This window comes from Arachis duranensis, chromosome 6 (assembly GCF_000817695.3).
Source record: "Arachis duranensis cultivar V14167 chromosome 6, aradu.V14167.gnm2.J7QH, whole genome shotgun sequence".
NCBI classification, from domain to species: Eukaryota; Viridiplantae; Streptophyta; class Magnoliopsida; order Fabales; family Fabaceae; genus Arachis; species Arachis duranensis.
The window spans coordinates 84,296,643-84,316,239 of record NC_029777.3 but is presented as its reverse complement, the minus strand read 5'-3'; the positions used below and the strand labels follow the sequence as shown (position 1 = coordinate 84,316,239).

Below are 19,597 nucleotides of genomic sequence, written 5' to 3'. Positions count from 1 at the left end.
GAAAAATTAGGTTTTAAAAGGTTGAAAAGGAGGATTGAAAGGTAATTTAGAAATTTAAATTGCTTTTTAACAAAGTCAACAAAAATTTGACGATTAGGTATTTTTGTATAACAGAACTTGTCTTTTATAGGTATAACATTAGTTTAATTATTTTTTTGTGGTTAATTTCTTCAACGTTCAAATCTTTGATGATAAAAAATATGATCTACTCAAAAATAAATTATATTTGAAGTTTGACATTAAGTTAATGAATAAATTATCAAAATTGTCCATGAAAGATTATAATGCTGACAAATTTAACCATAGAAAAATTAAAACTAACTTATAAACATAAAAGATAAGTTCTAGTAGACAAAACTATCCAAATTATAAAATTTTTTTAAATTACCCTCTAATCTAATCTAACTATTTCAACTCTAACTCTATCCTATCTCCAATTTAAATATCTTCCATCCACACATTTTTGGTAGAGCTCAACAAGTCTCTGGGTTGCAACTTGTAAGTTTAAGATCAATATTCTCTTCAAGGGTAAGTGGCTTTAGTTTCTTCTAAGTGTGGTACAAAGGGATTCAATCAACGAAAATTGACAGGAAATCTTACTTTAATGGAAAATTGAATGAAGAATTTTTTATGTTGCCATTGATTCATTTTAGTAGTCTCATGGGACAAAACACACTAATTTTTACAATCACAAAATTTACCTATTAACATCAAAATTTAAATACTCTTTCATTAATCAAATCTAAAATACTTTTAAATTTATGGATGTGAAGAGGGTTCTATACGGAATCGAATTGATTAGAAAGAATATGATTTGAAAAAATAATTGAAAGATTAGAAATGAAATAGAGTTAGGGTTTAAGTGTTGTTAGATTATGTTAGAGAAGATAATTTATAATTTTTTTGATAAATTTTTAGAAAATAGATAGTTTTGTCTATTAAAATTTATTTTTCATGATTATAAGTTAGTTTTAATTTTTTTATAGTTAAATTTGTCAGTTTTAATATTTTGTTCTTACATATTGGTTTGATAAAGCTTTTTAAAGAGGTACTTGTGCTTTTTAATTCATATTGTGTTTGGTAAATAAAAAAGACCATACTTGTGTTTGCATTTTTTAAAAGATCGGAGTAATTTTGAAAACACTTAAGATAGAGTTTTTCAAAGTTGGATTATGTTTTTCAAAATTTTAAAGTCTAATATAACCTCATATGTTAACTACTTTTCAAATTTAATGCTTATATTTATGTCTATTATAATATTTTTAAATTTTAAAAGCTATTTTATTAAAGGCAATTATTGTTGCTTGTGTTTATTTAAAGTTATTTTTAATTTGATTTACCAAACATAAATACTATAACTTTTAAAAAATTATTTTTTAAAAATTAATTTTTATAGACTACTTTTAAATAGTAAAAGTTTACCAAACTAAGCCTAAGTTAATTATTGGGGATAAGTATTGTTTTGGTCCCTAACGTTAAGGGTCAGAATCGAAATCGTCCCCAACGTAATTTCCTATTTAGAATCATCATTTTAACGTTTTTTTTCGTATTAAAATCGTCCTTTTAATTTTTTCGGACAAAAATACCCTCACCACTACCAGCACAATTACCTCCTCTACCATTACCAACACCAACACCAACACCAACACCACTACCAATACCACTACCACCACAACCAGCACCAACACCACCACCAACACCAAACCAAGAAGCAGAAACATATAGCAAGAAAGCAGAAGCAAAAAAGCAGGAAAGTAAGAAAGCAAAAGCAAGAAAGCAGGAAAGCAAGAAAGTAGAAGTAAGATGCAGAAGCAGAAAGCGATGCAGATGAGATGGCAAAGCGGCAAGGAGGCGAGGCGGCAAGGTTGCGAGGCGGAGGCAGCGAGGCGGTGGCAGTGGCTTGCGTCTCTTCTCTCCCTCGCAATCCCCAACGGCGACAGCCACGGCGACGGCGACGGCGGCTCCAAGCTTCGCCGCCGGTTTTATTTTTTTTTTTAAATTTTATAATTTTTTATTAAATTAGGGATAGTTTAGGAATAAAATTAAAAATTTTATTAAAAATGACGATTTAAATACGAAAAAAACGTTAAGGATAATTCTAAATCGAAAATTACGTTAGGGATGGTTTCGATTCTGACCCTCAACGTTAGGAACCAAAACAATACTTATTCCTAATTATTGTAATAACATTTCTAACAATATAATTTCGATCCTTCTGTTCTGTGGGCTAATTATAATTTTTTTTTGTCGGATGTCCTTTGTCAGTTGTCACATATACTACTAGATTGTCACAAAAAAAAAATATACTACTAAATTAAAAAACTGAACTTAACTAAAAGTTTTTCTTAATTTAGTTTTTTTTAGGTTAAAAAATAGAAAAAAAAACTCAAAGGAGTTAATCCATCTAGCCTGTTAGTCGTTAGCTCCCACAAATAGATTTTCTTGTGTACTAAGGGTCCAGACCAAGCTATTCATTTTGAATTTAAATTCTCTAAAATTTGAATTTTATTTTAGACTTGTTTGGATATAGAGAAGAAAATAAAAAGAAAGAAAATAAAAGAAAAGAAAATGAAAAGAAAGAAAATAGATGGAAAAATAGAATTATTTGTATATTATTTGGATTGAGAGAAAATAGATGAAAAGAAAATAGAAAAAAATTTTATATCGTTTAGATTAAAAGAAAAATGAGAAAAAAAATTATAATAATATAAAATTATATTAATATTCTTATAATAAAATAAAATATAAATATGTTTATATATTTTATAAATATTATAAAATATTATAATTTTATATATTTAATTTAACCCACATATTTTTTTTTGATTTTTCATTTAATTTTTTTTGTGAACTAGAGTCGATTTTGCTTCTTATATTTTCTTTCCTTTCAAATTTCACTCATATAAATATAGTGTTGGAGAAAAAAATATAATCTTCTATTTTTGAATAATTTTTTTTTTATATTTATTTTTTGTCTTACTTATAAAATAAATAATAAAAAATTATACTTTATTCTTTAAGGTGAAATTCAAGATCCAAATCCATTTTTTTTAACTCCGAAGCTGGCTCGAACCGGAGTTAGCTCCAACCCGGCAGCCTGCCGTTTTACAGCTACATTAAAATCCTTGTAACTTGTAAGCAATGAATAAGTTTCAGTTCCCTTCCCTCGCATCCTTCCGCCCAGTGCCATCCACTAAAACCTCACCTCTCTCAAGCTAAGTCATGAGCACCCTCCAACTCGCTCTATCTTCTTCTGCTTCTTCCTCTTACTCACTCTTCTTCTCTCCCCTCTCCAAACGCAACGCCCTCAACTCTCTCCTCTTCTACAAACGACGTCGTCGCCTGCCTCTCTCTCACTCCCACTCCCACTTCACCCCTCACTTTCTCAGACCTCGCCTTCTCTCTTCAGTTGCTGCATCGGAGAATGGAGCCTACAACAATTCTTCTCCTGAGATTGCAAAATCTTTCGACTTTGCTTCGGAGGAACGTATATACAGTTGGTACACCTTCATCACTACTTGTTTTTTGAGTATTGAAATGTCTTCAAAATGGAAACAATGATTTGATTACAGTTACTGGATTGGATGATAGGTGGGAGTCTCAAGGGTATTTTAGGCCAAATTTCGACCGAGGAAGCGATCCTTTTGTGGTATCAATGCCGCCTCCTAATGTTACCGGTTCCCTCCACATGGGACATGCCATGTTTGTCACCCTTGAGGTCCTTATTTTCTTTAAAAATATATTTTCTTCCTGCTATTTATTATGTTTAAATTCATAAATGTTGATGCATAACTTCATGTAATAATGTACTGTGTACTTAAGTTTCAATTGACGCCATGGGAAATGTCCCATGTGACGCATCTACAAGTTTTGTTTGTTTGGGTTTATAATGCTTTCCTCTATTTCCATAGTTCCAAGCTTCCATTTTTTCCTGATTTTGTGCTATTTTGTTTTGCAAATTTAGCAAAATGATTGGTGCAATTTGCAAATTTTGGAAATTTATTCAAATAACTGGTACAGTTTTGTCAGCTTTGGTTTTAGTTTCTTGCATTCTTAAAAGTCTTCAACATATGCTTGCTTGGAATTTATGTGGACATGATGTGTGGTTGATAGCATTTCTGGGAAAACAAGAAGGAAAAAAGATTTTTTGTTCCTCTTTTTTATGTTTAGCTCTGCTTGCTTGATCACATAGTGATGCTATTTTTATAGGTTTTGTCGTTTTTTATGTTAGGTGGTACTAAGTTCTTCTTGCTTTCGTTTGAATCGTGCACTACTAAAATAACAACTTACATTTCTTCTTGTGATTTTTCTTGCAGGATATTATGGTAAGATACCATCGAATGAAGGGAAGGCCAACACTTTGGCTTCCTGGGACTGATCATGCTGGTATCGCTACTCAGGTTTGTCATCAAACGTTCAAATAATGCAAGGCTATTTTTGTTTTTAGTAGTACTCTGTGGGATGTGTTACTAATTTCTTTTTGTTTAGTGGATGTAATGGTCTAACAAGGTTGTCTGTAGCATCCATTAAATTACGTATTTTCATGGCTCCAAGAAACATAGGTTCCTGGAATGTGTAGTGTCTGATTATTGGAACTACCTGTAATAGTGAGTTTGTTGTGTACCTTGGGAGGATTTTTATTAATATGCTTTAGGAATTCCAAAAAAACAAGTGGAACATGTTCTTAGTATTGATTCACTGAAGCTGTTGTTTTTCCACTTTGAATTTATTTTCTTCTTCCACCAGCTGGTTGTTGAAAGAATGCTAGCATCTGAAGGAATAAGCAGAGCTCAAATGAGTAGAGACGAATTCACAAAACGAGTCTGGCAGTGGAAAGAAAAGTATGTTTTATCTTGCATCTTTGCATATCTTTCTGCTATCTATATTTTGTTATTGCACAACCAATGAAACATATGTTTCAGTTTTTGTATAATAGCAATGTGTGTCTGTGCATACAATGTCATCTCAATGAAAAATATAAAATACAAGCAGCCTTATCAACAATACCAGGTTCTCTGAGTATCTGTTACTGTTGGCAAAATTCCCTTGAAGAAACCATGGGCTGAGCACTGATGGGAGGTCATAAAGACAGTTCTACACTATAATTATCTAAAGATTGAGATGGTTTCTTAAAAAGTTATGCATTTTGTTTCAGCTAAATGGATCATACTTGAGCTTACTATTAGAGTTGAAGTACTTTCTAGCCTTGTAGGCAGTTTATTCCCTGTTGTGGGTACATGGGTGATATCCACCGAGTGTGTATTTAAGCGATTAGAAAGTTTCCTTTTAGTAGTGTTTTCTGAAATAATTGTTTCAAGCAGAACTTCTAATCCAATGATAGAGTGTATGATAGGTTCCATAGGATTACTGCAGAGAATCTAGATCCCTCTGGACCTGTATTAACTGCCGTACCTACTGGAGGATAGGTTTACCACTTTGCCCATGTTTCTTGCTGAGCAAGCTATCCAAATACAATTCTATATATACTTTATTATGAGGCTAGAATAACAAAAAGATAATTTCACTCGTTATTCTCTCTCTCTCTCTCTCTCTCTCTCTCTCTCTCTCAGAGCTCGAAGCTTTAGAGCCATGGATCCCCATGGCAAAACCACAAGTCTTTTGGAAAGGGCAATCCTCTATTCTTCTCCACTAGGATTTCCTTCAACCATCCTTTGTGTTTATCTTGTTTCAACAGTATGACAACATGGTTTCTTTTAATCCGACATGGTTTTTCCCCCTGGATATAAAAATTACATTGAACTAGGCTAACATTCAAGGCACTTGTATATGCCACGTGAGTATTTCACAGTTTTCAAAAGATGTCACCTATTATTGAATTGCTGTCTAGGATTACTAAAATTTAGACAGGCAGTAGTATATATTTGGTGTAAAGCCCATGTCTTGATGTGGATTCTTTAAATGAGATGATGAAGAATTAAAATATTGTTACATGATCTTTCTCCTTCATCTTTATGATTTGTTCTTTGGATTAGAAGGGTTCCTTATCCTCCAAACTCCTTCCTAATTCTCTCTGCATCTTAGTAAATTTTTTCTTCTATTCAAAAACACTTTCTACCTCCTTCTTTTCATATTGTTCATATTACTCTGTTATATATCAGGTATGGTGGGACCATCACGAATCAGATAAAGAGACTTGGTGCTTCTTGTGATTGGACTAGAGAGCACTTTACCCTTGATGAACAGCTAAGTCGTAAGGCAGTTTTCTACTAATTGGAACTCTAGCTAACCTAGAAAGTCTATGAGCTTGTGTTGAAAAAATTATGGTGATCACAATAAGAAGGCAACAATTATTGTTGCTTGTTTTTCTCTTTGGATAACTTAATTACATTATGTTCTTCCATAGAAAGTTAGAAACTCGTCCTAGACTTGGTATGATTGGGAAGAAGTTCTTGGGCAGCAAAAGAATAGGGGGATTAAGAGAATTGGAGAAAACATTAAAAAAATTGAGTTGGTTTTGAGGAGGGGCATACTCCCCCATTACTAAATGCCAAGCTGTTTTCTAGTTAGTTGGGGAAGAGAATTGGGGAATGCTGGGAAAGGGGTATTTTAAATTAGGGGGAAGTGTGTGTGATAGCTAGCATTGGATTGTGGACATTTGGGAGTGGCACAGTCCCTTTAAATCCAGGAACTGTCTTGAGTTTCACATCTTATTTCTCGTGGATATCAACCCAAGGATGTTGATGATACTGAGGGTCTGCTTGGTTTCTAGTTTATTCACTTATTTTCTTTTCGTGTTTTCATTTTTAATGTTTTCTGTTTTTGAGCTTTTGTGAAGTAGAAAATGAAAATTGAAAATGGAATTATATTGTTTTCACTACTTTCACCTTTTTCTTCACAAAATTTTGAAATCAAATATTGAAAATGAAAATAGAAACCAGACAAATCATAAGTTTTTCTTGATTTCTGGCACATTTTATCGCTTTCAAACATTCTATTACTCTGTACTAGTTTCCAAATGTCAACATAATGTATCTAAAATTGTCTTGATGTTGTTTATCCTGCACCTCTAGCCTGTTGTTTATTCATGTTCCACTACGTACTGATACCTTGCCTTACAATTTTTGCAGAAGCTGTAATTGAGGCATTTATTAGGCTTCATGAAAAAGGCTTGATTTATCAAGGTATAAGATGAAGTTAAAATATGGTAGTAACATCACATTGGGTTCTAGTTCTTCCATGATGCTAGTAGCAAACTGGAATTGTGGAACAGTTTAAAGGAAGACTTATTAAATCTTAAAGATATTTTTTTTTATGAAAAAAGTTTAACAAATAAAATGGTTAATCCCATCAGGAATGTACAATATCTGTTATGGACTATTGATGTATTTGATATTATGGATTAATTATTAGTCCTTCCCCACTAATAAATACTACCACATGCAGGGGGCTAGTTGTCATTTTGCTGTTATTTTCTTTTTATTATTGAAATCTGTTTATCCAATATCCAGAGTGTTGTATAAGCATAAAATTATCCAAATAGAGGGTCTTATATTATAGGAATGACGTACTGCTTGCTTGGATATGACAAGTCTTTTTGAACAGTGCTCCTTATTATTGAACTTTCTGTCTTTAAGGATTGTAGTAAAAGAGTAACTTCTTAGAACAGGAGCTTGATTTTAAGCTTTTCTCATAAAATTGTTAACCTTGATTTTGGAAGCATCTTTTACTTCAGAATCAAAATTTGCTCATATGTATATTATCCTAATATAACACTTATCCTGATACATTAACTAATGGGGTATGATACGAATACCCATATGCTCCCCATTTCAGGTTCATATATGGTGAATTGGTCTCCTTCTCTACAGACTGCTGTTTCAGACCTGGCAAGTAGCTAGCTTTCATCTCACTTGTACTTATGCATGATTTTGTCTTCAATGTGAGGATTGAGTTTTTCTTGTTTCCCCAGGAAGTAGAATATTCAGAAGAATCTGGACACCTATATTATATAAAATATCGCGTTGCTGGAAGGTATCAACATTTTAGGAAATTGTGTTTTGTTATTCATCCATAACCCCGCTTTTCTCCCTGAAGCATGTTTTAAACATAACTCTGGTCTAGCTCAGGTTTTAATAATCTTTATTTAAAGTTTGCAATTTTCATTGAATTTGTGTGGCCCATTCTCTGCAATTAAATATCAAATATTTGGTTTGGAAGAATTCCCTGATCCTTGAGTATGTTTGCTGAACCTGCTTAATGTGGTAACTGTGATCCAGAATGTGACTTTGCCTTTATTCTTGTATTCATTTTCTGAACTAGTGGAACCCGATAATCTCTTTGCATTTCTTCTCATGAGTATTTAGGGAAGTCTCAACTCTCAATTTTCCTTGTCTGATTTGCAAAGTGGCTGGATTCCCTTGTTTAAGATGATGTTATTTTTTTATTTGGTTTTTACTTGCTTTTGACTTTCGTGTGTCTGAAAGTAGTTAGTTTGGTCAGAATTGCAAATATATAGTTTGAAATCTATTTCTTTCTTGGGGATGCATGATATTAAAAGTTGATTTGATGTCAGTCAATGATGAACCAGATTTAGGATCTTTCTATTTGAATTTGATTATTGTTTAATATGCTATTATTACCATATTTAGAAATGAGCTATATGTGCTGTTTATATTTTCACCTTTCTAGATTTCCATTACAATTTGCATTGATAATTTGATAATTACTCATTTTGAAGGAGTGACTTTCTGACAGTAGCTACAACACGACCGGAAACTTTATTTGGTGATGTAGCTTTGGCAGTTAATCCAAAGGTGGGATAGATTTTTTGTCATTGCATGCTTGTGCATCTAATAATATTTGTACCAGCAATAGCTGAGATGTATGTTATGGTAAATGGTTGGTAATTGAAAGGCATTAGCATCAGCACTTTTGTGACACTGCATTTTCTTTTTTCCTGGTTTATTTACTCTGAAGGTCCCTATAGTTTCACTCATTTTCATGGAACAATGGTTTAAGTTGTCTTTGTGTGACCTCAAAATCATGGGTTCAAGCTGTGAAATAAGACACTGATGCTTGTCTAAGGTTAGAGTGCCTATATTATACTCCTTTGTATGATCCTTCTCCAGACCCTATATAGTGTGGGATGTTTGTGCACCGTGCTTCCCTTTTAGTTTAAATGTTCATAATCAATCCCAAATATTGGACAAAAACTTTCAATCAAGTTTCTATAATTTAATTGTTTCTAATGAAGTCCCTATGTTATATGAACATTTTTCAATTGGATCCCTATAATTTAAAAATTGTGATTAAATCTTCACCTTTTGATAGTGCTATTGAATACAAACAAGTAAATCTCTCACCTGTCTGAACACACATTTTTAGAGCTCACTGGTCAGTCTAAAGTCTCTGATATCTGAAAATCAGCATGAAGCTAATCATGAAGTTATGCTATTTCATGCTAACAAAATATGACATGGAAAACATCTTTTTCCTTATATTAGAGTTTTGGCTTCCTTGGAAACTAGTAAAAAATATTCTCGTTGTTTGAAGACAAACCCATTGTTCAGCCAACATTTGAAGTTAAAAGAACTTGTCCCAAATATTACAGATATCTGATGAATTCCCAAATCTTAATGAACACAATTTTGGCAGCTAGAAAGGCACAAAGAGGTATGTTAGGAGATAATGTTTGATCTCCTCAACCTGTGGAAGATCAGCTGTGTTAAAAGTCTATTAGGTTAAAAAAATAATATCGAAGCCTAAACAACCGAGGACCTTCATCCTGTAAACTGGAAACATTTACATGCTTAAAGCTTTAAATACAATACAAGTGTCCTAGAGTTATAACAGCATTTTGGTTAAGGTCTAAGGTTCTCATGACTGCTTTGATATTATTAAAACTACAATTAACTAGAGATTGAATTTGGAAAAAGGCTGAAAAAAATTGAATACCCTCACTGCATGCAAACAAGCTAATATGGATGGGAGATGTTAAAGTTGAAGAGCGTTCAGAAAACATATGGGGAAAGGATGCCTAATATATTAAATTTGCAGGATGAACGTTATGCTCAGTTTATTGGTCAGATGGCAATTGTGCCTCAGACATTTGGCCGTCATGTTCCTATTCTTGCTGACAAGGTATGAAAGTCCACTATGTCTAGCCCCCCTTCTCTCCTTTTTTTTAAAATATTACTCTAATGCTGGATAAATGCATACTATTGTAATCTAGTTGTTTCTTTATTGTTAAAGTTGGTCCTTTGAAAAGAAAATATAAAGTTGACTTTTTTTTTCAGGGTCTTCTTGATTGTATATACTAAGTTGTTTGAATACTTTATTTATTTATTCATTTGTGTTGGTTTATTTCTTTTTCTTATATTTTTCTCTTGCTTGTTATGATAAAGGAGGATATATTGTCCTCCAGCATTGGTATTATTGCTTTCTTGTTTAGTGAAAGTTTCAAAAAGTAATATTTTTTTCTTATTATATTAAGAAAATTTTTAATTACTTTGGATGTTTCTATAGTTTCATCTAATTTGTGAATAGGTCCTCATAGTTGAATTTTTTTTTTAATTTAGTCTTTAGAGTTTAAAAACATTTGTAATTAAGTGCTCGCTCACAGTTACTGTTCAATTTGTAATTAGGTACTGCTGTTGTTTTCACTATTATCAGTTTTTCCTTCACAAAATCTTGAAAACAAAAAACACTGAAAATGAAAATATAAACCAATTAGGCTCTTAAATCATGTCAACTGCTGTTTTCGTGCATCAGTTTGGCTTTGCTTCATTGTCTGATGAATATCAATTTCAGCTTGTGACTTTTTAAAGTCTTTTTGCTTCCCTATTGTAAGAATCATTCAGATTCTTGTACATTGTTAAATTTTATTTCTTTTCCTTGTGTACTTACTTACTTATCAGAGCCCTTTCTCTCGTGTCTATGCTTTAAGATGCGACCTCGTTTTACGTTGGCTGTCGCAAGCCTAACACAATCCAACATGGCTTCAAGTACGTCATTGCGTCATGGCCATGTATTGGGATGCGACATTGTTCTGCGTTGGCAGTTGCACACCGAACAACCCTCCTCGTTTTTCCGGGCTTGGGATGGGCTATGTAAACATAAGACGATTTTTTTTTTTTTTTCAGAAAGTCTTAACACAATTTTTCACATGTTTCTTTTAGCCTTATGCATAATGTTAGAGACATTGCTTCCCAGATAAATCTAATATGAATTCCATGATATTGGTTGGCTTTGTGTCACAGCATGTTGATAAAGAGTTTGGAACTGGAGTGTTGAAGATCAGCCCAGGACATGATCATAATGATTATTTTCTTGCTCGGAAGCTCGGACTTCCAATACTCAATGTAATGAACAAGGATGGAACACTAAATGATGTTGCTGGCTTATACAGGTATTTTGCCAGAGATCCATATTAGCTGTTGAACATTTAGTCCTTTGTGATGGCTCTGATATTTGTATGCAAAACCTGTATTACTAGTGGCCTTGATCGTTTTGAGGCTCGAAAGAAACTATGGGCAGAGCTTGAGGAGACAGGATTAGCTGTTAAAAAGGAACCACATACTTTACGAGTTCCTAGATCTCAGCGTGGTGGAGAAGTGAGACAATGTTTTCATAATTTGTTTTTAATAATGAGTTGGCAATATGTTCATTGACTGATTAAATCTTGTATTGGATATGCTGCCTCCCACTGGGTGTTTTTCCCCTTCTTTCATTAGGTGATAGAGCCTCTTGTCAGTAAGCAGTGGTTTGTAACTATGGAGCCTCTTGCTGAGAAAGCTCTTCAAGCTGTTGAGAAAGGAGAGTTGAAGATAATTCCAGAAAGATTTGAGAAGGTGTGTCTTGTTTACTTATATTGATATATACGTAGTTGATTTACTTCTACAATCAATTGGTACATTATGGCGTAATTGCTTAACTGTTGTCGATCTTTTTTTAATGCTTTCTTTGCCTCAAATACTTGAATTCTGAGGCCAGAAGTGGATATCTTATTGGGTGGCTTGGTCAAACTATCCATGCTGTTATTCTTGTGTACCCTTCGATGAATTTATAGAATAACTCCTCCATTTTTCCCATATATCTTGCTTAGTCACCGGAGCCCGACCTTGCTAATCTTCAGTCTTAACACATTTTATTATTGCCTCGTTCTGTTCTTGCTTGGATGATACAAATTTCTCTACGTTTGTAACAGATTTACAATCACTGGCTTTCCAACATTAAGGATTGGTGTATAAGCAGACAACTATGGTGGGGACACCGGATACCTGTTTGGTATATTGTTGGGAAAAACAATGAAGAGGAATATATAGTTGCTAGGAATGCTGATGAAGCACTTGAGAAAGCTCACAAGAAATATGGAAAGGATGTAGAAATATATCAGGATCCTGATGTTCTTGACACTTGGTTTTCAAGGTATGTTTTATATGCAACCATGACGGGCATGTTGTGATTTCCTTCCTGAAGCATGACTAATCTGTTCTGAGATGACATGGAACCTTAAACTGATGTTATAAACAATGTCTATGGTCTGGTTCATTTTTAAGTTTTGAATCCTGATCTATACATGATGTTATGTTTCTGTCTTCTGTAAGTCATATTTATGGGCTAATTATATTTATGTATGTTGTTTTATATTTGATCAGTGCACTATGGCCATTTAGCACTCTTGGTTGGCCAGATTTATCAGCAGAGGATTTCAAGAAGTTCTATCCAACTACAATGCTTGAAACAGGGTAAGTGCTTAGTACTAGTTAAGTGCCAATAATAGATAGGTTTCTAGGTATTTTTTAACAATAAAGGACTAGTCAGGAGTTGGTGATATATATACACACAATTTCATCTTGAGAAAGGAAGTATCGTTATTCACTACTTTTGGTAGTTCTCTTATATTATTTATTTAATGTGAAACGAGGAATTCGCAAGGACTGAGGAAAATATGATTAAGGAATTGAGAGGAAAGAGATCCTTCATTGCATTAAAGGATAATTAACCCAAGACGAAAACATCAGTGGACAAAATCCCTTTCCATATTTGCTACATGATCTATTCTGTATTGATCTGCATGAATACTTTTCCTTGAGTCTTTCGTATCATATTTACTTAAGAACTTAAAAGTGATGTTGCACTTAATTATTTACAGGCACGATATATTGTTCTTCTGGGTAGCAAGAATGGTGATGATGGGGATCGAATTCACTGGAACTGTTCCATTTTCTTATGTTTATTTGCATGGACTCATTAGGGATTCACAGGTGACTTTACCTTCACCATTTGGTTGTATTTTGAAGTTACCATAGTGTCTGGAAAATTGCCATTTTCCCAAAACTTTCTCAGTGGCAATGGCGATCTTCATAACTTATTGCTACTTTATGTAGGAAAGTTAGTATTTATGTAAGATCCAGAATGCATTATTACAATGAGCTCTCTTGACAACCTAACAAATGCTGTGTCAATTTTTATTAAAGATATACAGATTTCTGAACACTTAACTTTGATATGCCTCTGTTACTTTTCTATACACATAATTTGGTTGAAGATTTAGGGACTATGATATCGTTGTCATTCATCATTAGAAAGTCCTCGTCATGTTATGTGGATTTACACTTTCCCAATATTTTACACAGCCACGTTATGTGATCGCTTCCTTTCTTTTTCCAAGTTATTGTAACTAGGATCTAGTTATTATAGAAGCATCTATTTTGGTTAAACATTTGTACATGTTGCATGTTCTTCAAGGCTATGTTTGGATTTTATCGTTGAGACAGAAATATAGAGACGGGATTCACAATCTTGTTTGGTTTTGGAGACACAGAATAAAACATTCGTCTCTTTCTCTCTGTCTCTTCGTCTTTGTATTGTTGCCTCAGAGGCATAATCTAAATGCAGCCCAACAAATTAATGCAGCCCAACAAACTAACTCTCAGACGGTGCAAACTTTTATACATTGTTGGCATTTAAAATTTCAACTTGTTTACCATTATAAATTTTTACTTATCAACTTGGTCTTGCTTGTAAGATCTGCTATATATCTAGATTAATTTTTAACTTTGAACTAATTTCAGGGGAGAAAAATGTCCAAGACATTAGGAAATGTGATTGATCCCCTTGACACAATCAGAGAGTTTGGGACAGATGCTTTACGATTCACACTATCTTTAGGAACAGCTGGCCAGGTTTGTTTTCTGATCAGACTCATGAGGATGTTTCTTTGCTTATCAAAAATGGTGATGGGACATCTGTTTCTTTCAGGATCTTAATTTATCCACTGAGCGGTTGACCTCGAATAAGGCGTTCACCAACAAATTGTGGAATGCTGGCAAGTTCATATTGCAGAATTTGCCTGATCAAAATGATGTACCTGCTTGGGAAAGCTTATTGTCTAACAAGGTGAGGAAATTTTCTTAGCTTCCATGCTATACATGTTTGTGTCTGTATATGTGTATTTTGGAGGATATATGTGTTTGTATCGAGATGTTGGCGTGTATATAAGTTCCGGGATAATACTATATATACTGGAAAGTGTTGCTCTGATTTTCATGAATATTAAGAAGTTGGTGAGTTCTAGACTCCTAGTATGTTCTAATCTGCTGACAGCTTTTGCACTTCAAAAGTAGTGATTCACTTTTTTCCACTCAGTTGCTTGCATATGGATGGATGAATATCCTTTTGAAACTTTGACCTGAATATTACCCTTGAACAAATGAAGCAAGAAATAAACTACAGTTTGAATTTTATAACTTCTTAGCATTGACATATTATTAGGTATGAATATTGTTGGCATTTTCTCTTTTGACACGGAATTTTGGTTTACTTTTTATACTGGTACTTTGATTCCAACTGTTTCAATTGATGTTTAGCAAATTTAAATGAGAGCATTGGTTGTAACTATTCTTAGTTAAGACTGACTCATTTATTTATTTTCAGTTTGATTGTGAAGATTCTGTACTTAATCTCCCTTTATCAGAGTGTTGGGTGGTAAGGCACTTTATCTATAAATTTTTTTCAAATTTTGCAGAGCTGCATGATAATTTTATTTAATTCCAGGTGTCAAAACTTCACTTGCTTATTGATTCTGCCACCGCAAGCTATGACAAATTTTATTTTGGAGAAGTGGCACGAGAAACATATGATTTCTTTTGGGGTGACTTTGCAGATTGGTATGTTACCCTTTATAGGTTCATAATGCTATGTATATTATGACTTTGAAATCCAAAAGATCTTAATACTTGTTTATAACATCCCAAATCTGTGATCTTTGGCTTCTCCTCTTTTCTTTATGATTAATAGTCTGCAAATTCTTTAACCTTCTTGCTATCTTAAGGTACATTGAGGCTAGCAAAGCACGCCTTTATCACTCTGGAGGCAAATCAGTTGCTGCAGTAGCTCAAGCTGTTCTTCTGTACACATTCGAGAACATACTCAAACTTTTGCATCCTTTTATGCCATTTGTAACTGAGGAGCTATGGCAGGTAACTGATATATACCTAACAAGCATGAATTCTTCACTTGTAATATATATATATATAGTGCTCTTCAGTTTAATAAAAATTAGTTTTTTGTTGCTAAGAAAGTTATCTGGTAAGTCATACATGGTTACCTTCAGTTTTTTCAAATTGATATTGCATATTTATATTTACATTCAAATTAATCCTTTATCATACGTCAAATTTATTAGTGGCAGTCTATGTCAATATTCTTTCAATAGCAGTGATCATAAGACGATTGTTTTCTGAAGTTTTATTTTTTACAATTAACAGGCACTCCCCAACCGGAAACTTGCCCTTATTGTATCACCTTGGCCACAGACCCAACTCCCAAGGAACACCAGCTCTATAAAAAAGTTTGAGATTTTGCAAGCTTTGGTGTGTATATTTGTATTTTGTATATTCTCTTGTATTTAAGGAATCAATTTCCGATTAGTAGTTTGATTTATGTTAATCTTTATTATATGCAAACTTTGTTTTAATATTTCAAGGTTAGAGCTATCCGGAATGCTCGGGCAGAATATTCAGTTGAGCCTGCAAAGCGGATATCAGCATCTGTGGTTGCAAGCAATGAAGTTATCCAATATGTAGCTGTAAGTGTGGTTTAATTTTCATTTTCTCATTTCTCAATAACCAGACCTTATACCTGTCATTTTCTTTTTCTTCTTAGTAGCACTAACTGGTATCTTTTGCTTCTTGCAGGAAGAAAAAGAAGTTTTAGCTCTTCTCTCTAGGCTTGATTTACAAAATCTTCATTTTACGAATTCTCCTCCAGGCATGAGGGTTTCTGCTTGATTTCATGCTACTTGAATGAAGGCTGACATTGCATCTTTCCTTCACTTTATCCAATCAACTGTTTTTCTTGTTTCAATTAATAACTGGTTGCTGATTCAAATTTGTTGGTTTCTTTGGTGGATTGTTATTCAGGAGATGCAGATCAATCGGTTCACCTTGTGGCTGGTGAAGGACTAGAGGCATATCTCCCTCTAGCTGATATGGTGGATATTTCTGCTGAAGTTGAACGTCTTACAAAGCGCCTTTCCAAGATGCAAAAGGAATATGATGGATTCAAAGCTAAACTTAGTTCCCCAAAGGTATGAAATGTTCTTTACAACCTCCAGAATTTCTGAAGTGTGCAGATGTTGTCTTGTTACACGGTTCAATTGTGCAATTCAACTTAGTTGCCAAAGATTTCTGCTCTGCTATTTTGTTCCTATATTATTCTTATCAGATCTTGTTATTGTTAACTTGCTAGCTTTCATCAAATTATATTGTTAGTATGCTGGAATTTTCTACTATTGCAAAGTGTCTAATTGTATTATGGTATAATATTAAGTATAAAATTCCTCTAGAATAAATGCAATGAAGTATTGGTGCCAACTACTGTTTTCTGTCCCGTTCTTCAGTTTGTAGAGAAGGCCCCGGAAGATGTGGTCCGCGGAGTGCAAGAAAAAGCAGCCGAAGCTGAAGAGAAGATCAATTTAACCAAGAACCGTCTTGCCTTCTTGAAGTCAAACATTCTAGTTTCAAATTAGGCTTGATCAGTCATCAGTGTGCTATGAGTTCAACTCAATGTCAATCATCTTCAACTTCATCTGCAGTAATGGTTACTCGATTGGCATCTGTTGTTGTAAGTCCTCCTTACATATTAGCTGGATATTTATCAGTTCCTCTAATTTTCATCAATAGAGTGAACACATTTTTCAAAACTTTGGTGGTTCCTGTGAACATTAAAAAGTAAAAACTAAGGAATTAAGTTACCTCAAGGGTTGAACAAGGAACCAGCGCAACAGCGTACACCGAGAGCTGCTATTATAAATGTACAGTTAGTGTTGCAAACATTATTTTTTGACTACACTGTTGCAATAATTTTTTTCCATCATTTTCCTGGGAAATTTAAATATTACTTCTAATTGTGCTAGGCATTTATGCCGTTTTTTTAATACACTTTAGTGTAAACCAGATGTAAACCTACGAGCCGGACTGAAATGAATTCATGTTTGGTTTAGAAAAATAATTCCATAGACAATATATTGACAATTGAATAAACTACCATTTGTATCCACTAAAGTTCTAAATGCTGACAAAATGTACTCACAAAATAATGAAATTAAAGTTGTACCAATGAAACATCGGTTATGTGCGACAAAATCATCCAAACCATAAAAGCCTATCCAAAAATCTTAAACTACCCTCCTCTCCACCACTGCTACCATCATTCGCGCGCTCTCTCCAAGTCAACCCCCACCATAGAGGATCTTGTTGTGGCCACCGACATAGGAGATCTTATTGCCGTTAGGGCAGCGTTTGATCTCACCGCCGCCATAGCGGTAGAGAAACTTAGCGTCATAGTACTCCATGTTTTGATTTTTGTCTTTCTGCGTTTCTTGTGTGCAATCTAGAATGCACGTGGTGTGTTTGGTAATGGAAGTCTTTCAAATATGAAATAACCACCTTTTTTTTCTCTTTTTCCTGTCAGCAATGAAGTTACCTGGAAGCTTCTCTTTGCAGTGGGGGTCGATTTGGAAGGAGAGAGAGCCCTTTGGTTGCGGTGGGGATTGGGTGGGGGTTGATTTGGGGAAAGAGAGAGGACGATGATAGTAGGGGTGGAGAGCGGGTAGTTTGAGATTTTTGAATAGGTTTTTAGGATTTCGATAATTTTGTCGTATAAAATTGATCTTTTATGGGTACAATTTTAATTTTATTGTTTTGTGAAAACATTTGTCCGTGTTTAGAACTTTTGTGAGTACAAATAGTAGTTTATTCTTGATAATTTAAGGTCTAATAACTATCTCAAAAAGAAAAAGAATTGTTTATAGCAAAAGAAAAATTTAATAGTATAAAATACAAAAGTAACATGCGTGTAATATTTATTTTAAAGAAAAAATTACACAACCAAGTGAAATACCTAATTAAGTTCAACCTAAGTTGTTATGTATTTTATATCTATGCCTCACTTATTGTGCATGCATTTTTTCTTTTTTCTTCTTCTTATTTATACTCTTGCTCCTTTTCTTCTCTTTCTTTTTTTGTCCCTCATTTTTCTTTCGATATCGTTGACATTGTCACCACTACTATCACAACCTTCTCCTCATTCTCTTCCTCGTCCTCTTTTATTATCATCATCATCATCATCATCATCATTTTCTTAACGAGAATAAAAACATATCATTTAGTTGTAAATGACACATGATTTTTTTATGAATAACACAAAACTTTTGTGAATAATACAAAAATATTCAAAGGACCACAAGTTTAAAACTGACTCACTCAACTACAAAATACATTTAAATGTGTTTTAGATTCAAAAGACATATCAAATTGTTATAAATAATACAAAAATAATTAAATTTTTAAATCTTTTATATATTAGTTTAATACTACACAATAAATTTAGTGATAACAAAACACATTATTTAGTTAGAAATGACAGAATTTTTTGGTAAATGGTCTAAAAAAAAAAAACACAACCAAAACCTTAATCCACTCAACTTACAAAATACATTTAAATATATTTTAAAACTAAAAAATTACATCAATTTATTGTAAATGACGCAAAAATGGCTAAATTTTTTATATATGAATTTAATACTACCCAACTAGTTCAATAATAAGAAAATTATATTATTTAGTTGAAAATAACACGGTTAAAAAATTTTCTATATCACTGTTAAGAAATTTCGGTGTCAAAATTAAGAAATGTCCTTTATGGATAAAAAATTTTGGTGCTATTCTTCATCATCTTCTTCTTGTTGTTGTTTTACATTTTAAAAGTTCTTATAATCTTATTTCACCCTCTTAACAAAAATCTGTGTCACGGTAAAAAAATTTTGGTATCAAAATAAAATTTTCTGTGTCATGGTTAAAAAATTTCGGTATTATTTTCTGGTAAATTATGCACATCATCATCATCATCATCATCATCATCATCATCATCATCATGTTTCACATTCTCATAGTTCTTATTTCACCATTCTTCTTCTTCTTGTTTCACATTCTCATAGTTCTTATTTCACCCTCTTAATAAGAACCTGTGTCATGGTTAAAAATTTTGCAGTCAAAATTAAGAAACTTTCTATGTCACAGTTAAAAAGTTTTGGTGCTATTTTTTGATAAATTATGCACAATTTAACGATGAG

At 33.2% G+C, this 19,597-nt stretch overlaps 2 protein-coding genes across 4 annotated transcripts in view; one reads left to right on the top strand and one right to left on the bottom strand.

Moving 5' to 3' along the window:
- Window positions 1-3,151: 3,151 nt before the first annotated feature.
- Window positions 3,152-18,023, top strand: LOC107494363 (valine--tRNA ligase, chloroplastic/mitochondrial 2). Of its 3 annotated transcripts, XR_008010634.1 has the most exons (27): window positions 3,152-3,500; window positions 3,592-3,718; window positions 4,317-4,400; window positions 4,747-4,841; window positions 6,120-6,211; window positions 7,089-7,142; window positions 7,795-7,847; window positions 7,931-7,992; window positions 8,699-8,774; window positions 10,018-10,101; window positions 11,220-11,368; window positions 11,456-11,573; window positions 11,694-11,810; window positions 12,167-12,387; window positions 12,618-12,707; window positions 13,115-13,226; window positions 14,037-14,147; window positions 14,224-14,361; window positions 14,899-14,949; window positions 15,019-15,131; window positions 15,296-15,443; window positions 15,732-15,836; window positions 15,950-16,051; window positions 16,161-16,233; window positions 16,386-16,552; window positions 16,865-17,088; window positions 17,938-18,023. XR_008010634.1 is itself a non-coding variant. In XM_016115416.3 (26 exons), exons 1-26 carry the CDS (start codon window positions 3,223-3,225, stop codon window positions 16,991-16,993), a joined length of 2,949 nt encoding a protein of 982 aa, XP_015970902.1. In that variant the 5' UTR covers window positions 3,152-3,222; the 3' UTR covers window positions 16,994-17,371. The 3 variants fall into 3 exon arrangements, 2 of the variants coding, with proteins under 2 accessions (XP_015970902.1, XP_020980619.1); XM_016115416.3 differs by lacking the exon at window positions 17,938-18,023 and having other exon boundaries at window positions 16,865-17,371; XM_021124960.2 differs by lacking the exons at window positions 3,152-3,500; window positions 3,592-3,718; window positions 4,317-4,400; window positions 4,747-4,841; window positions 17,938-18,023 and having other exon boundaries at window positions 6,120-6,203; window positions 16,865-17,371.
- The window catches only part of LOC107494364 (probable polyribonucleotide nucleotidyltransferase 1, chloroplastic), a 95,321-nt gene continuing 82,209 nt past the window's right edge, over window positions 6,486-19,597 (bottom strand). Inside the window, exon 22 of the mRNA XM_052263263.1 lies at window positions 6,486-6,634. Within this exon, the coding sequence (XP_052119223.1) occupies window positions 6,596-6,634 (39 nt within the window). The 3' untranslated portion in view covers window positions 6,486-6,595. The remainder of the gene's footprint in view (window positions 6,635-19,597) is intronic.